General features: G+C 57.1%; 1 protein-coding gene across 1 annotated transcript in view; it reads right to left on the bottom strand.

The window, feature by feature from the left end:
- The window catches only part of IL17RC (interleukin 17 receptor C), a 13004-nt gene that overhangs the window by 4668 nt on the left and 6205 nt on the right, over positions 1 to 2131 (bottom strand). The window contains exons 7-9 of the mRNA XM_045289969.1: positions 1181 to 1323; positions 868 to 927; positions 45 to 99 (exon numbers count right to left, since the gene is read on the bottom strand). Of these exons, the coding sequence (XP_045145904.1) occupies positions 45 to 99; positions 868 to 927; positions 1181 to 1323 (258 nt within the window). The remainder of the gene's footprint in view (positions 1 to 44; positions 100 to 867; positions 928 to 1180; positions 1324 to 2131) is intronic.

Here is a 2131-nt window from a genome sequence, read left to right as displayed (position 1 = left end):
CCCCCACCCCCCGCCCCCTGCGCTCTAGGCCCATGCCTGCTCACCCTTTTGGAAGGGGCAGTGGTTGGTCCTCTTGGCATCCAGCTCCAGGAGCCACACCTAGGAAGGAAACGGGGTCCCCCTCTGATCACTTCAACCTAGCCAGCCCCCGTGGGCATCTGCCACCTCTGGGGACAGTCATTCGGCCAGCATTTCAGAGCTCTGGTCCAGGCTTTCAGCCCTTAGGGCGCACACTGATTCTTCCAGCAAACCCTTAATAAGCACCTAAGCTAGGCACTGGCACGTCTTCACTCAATCCACTTGTAACGAGCACCTACTGTGTGTCAGGCCCCAGGGACAGGCAGAAACCCATTCCACCACCGAAAGAAACACCGATGTCAGAGGCCAAGCAGATGGGACGTGGTGTGTGCAGGTGATGGGAGAGAGAGGAAAGAGCCAACAGACATAACCCAGATGCACTCTGCTTCCTGGGAACAGGCTGTCCGGCTAGCATGTCCATCTCCCAGATGGGAAGTGGGCTCTGGGCTGGGAAGTGAGGAAGGAGTGGGCAGTCTGCGTCAAACTTGCCTGAAGCCAGAACATGGGCTCTGACTTCCGTGGCAACAGGGAAGGACTGGGCATGGGAGGCTTCGCGGAGGAGGTGGCATCTGCCTGGAGCCACAGGTTTTTGAGTGGGCGTCCTGGGGATGGCACCTCAGGAGGGACACTCGGCCAGACCAGGTGAGACGTAAGGGAGAGCAGGGGTGAAGAAGGGCCAGGACCTCAGCTCCGAGGGGAGGGTGGGGGGTGCTGACACCAGGAATGAGGGGACCACCCTTCCCCCACCAACGCCCCTTCCCCTGGGGCCCAGTTAGGCTCCAATCTTACCTGAACACAGAGGCAAGGAACCAGTACTCTGTGGTTCAGCGTGAAGTTTTGTGGCCCCGTCTGCAGGACAAGCGGGAGGAGGGAAGTTGGAGAAGTTCAGAAGGAAGAGGACTGGAAGCCAGAGATGAGGACCCCCGGCGGGCAGAGTGGGGATTTCCTACTGCTTGTCGCCTGGCATCTGAAATCTTCACACACACATGCACGCCCACACCCAGCAGAGCTCCCTTGCTTTGGGCATGGGTCTCTCTCCTCATCCCCCTAGCATTGGCCTAGATCTGGTATCAATTTGAGAGTAGAGGGGCAGGGGGCTCACCAGGTTTGCTTGCCACTTGGGCTCTGGGGGGGCCCAGTCCTGGTCCCAGTACAGGGAGATGCCAAAGTGTTGCCCCTCTGAGATATCCAGCACCAGGCGCCTGTCTTTGCTGTCGGCAGACGGGCTCAGCCAGGGCAGAGCAGCTGGGGGAGACAAAGACCATTTCTGCACACCCAAATCTGGTGTCTCTTCCACACCCCTTGGACTAAGTGACTCTGAGAGGGCAGAGCATGTGGCCCCATCGTAGACTGGGCAGTAGGTCACAAGGCTCCACTTGGGCTGGCTGGCATGAGCTCACGAAAGCCATCGCCCACATCTTGTCCTGGATGCCCCTGCTGCAGACACACTGGCATTTTTATTACGTAAACACACCAGGCGCTCCAGCCTCAGGACCTTTGCACAGTCTATCCTCTGTGGAGAGCCCTCTTCTCTCAGATACCCACATGGCTCCTCCCTCCCCTCCTCCAGGTCTCTGTTCACTGTAGGGAAGCCATCTCCAGCCCCTGCAACTCCCAGCCACTCCCCCACACCTCCACAGCAGATATCTCGGCCCATCGCCATTGGTCAGTGCAGTCTCCACCTCCAGCTGTCCATTATGTCCTCTCTCACCTCCATCCCAACTCCCTAGATCCAGGGTCAGCGGCACAAGCGCTGGGCTTGGGGTCAATTTTTGTTCATTGGTTTACTTTCAGTGCCTAGGGCTGCATTTCACGAGTAGCAGTTAATAAATAAATGCTGAATCGAGGTCTCTTGACCAAGGGAAGAGATGGAATGTCTGACATGTAGCCCTTACTGGATTGCCAACCAGGCAAGCCGGCTTAGGTTTAAGGAACCAAAAAGAAAATGAAGTTTGAATAACGAGCATTTAGAGAACATCACGGTGTTTGAACAATCTGGAGGAGAAAACAATGGGACCGACAGTTCCAGGGGGACATGGGAGAGGGGGAGGTG

Source organism: Echinops telfairi, unplaced genomic scaffold, assembly GCF_000313985.2.
Source record: "Echinops telfairi isolate 266 unplaced genomic scaffold, ASM31398v2 ScPeMD7_31;HRSCAF=116, whole genome shotgun sequence".
Taxonomy (NCBI): Eukaryota; Metazoa; Chordata; class Mammalia; order Afrosoricida; family Tenrecidae; genus Echinops; species Echinops telfairi.
This window is presented reverse-complemented; position numbering and strand designations above follow the sequence as displayed.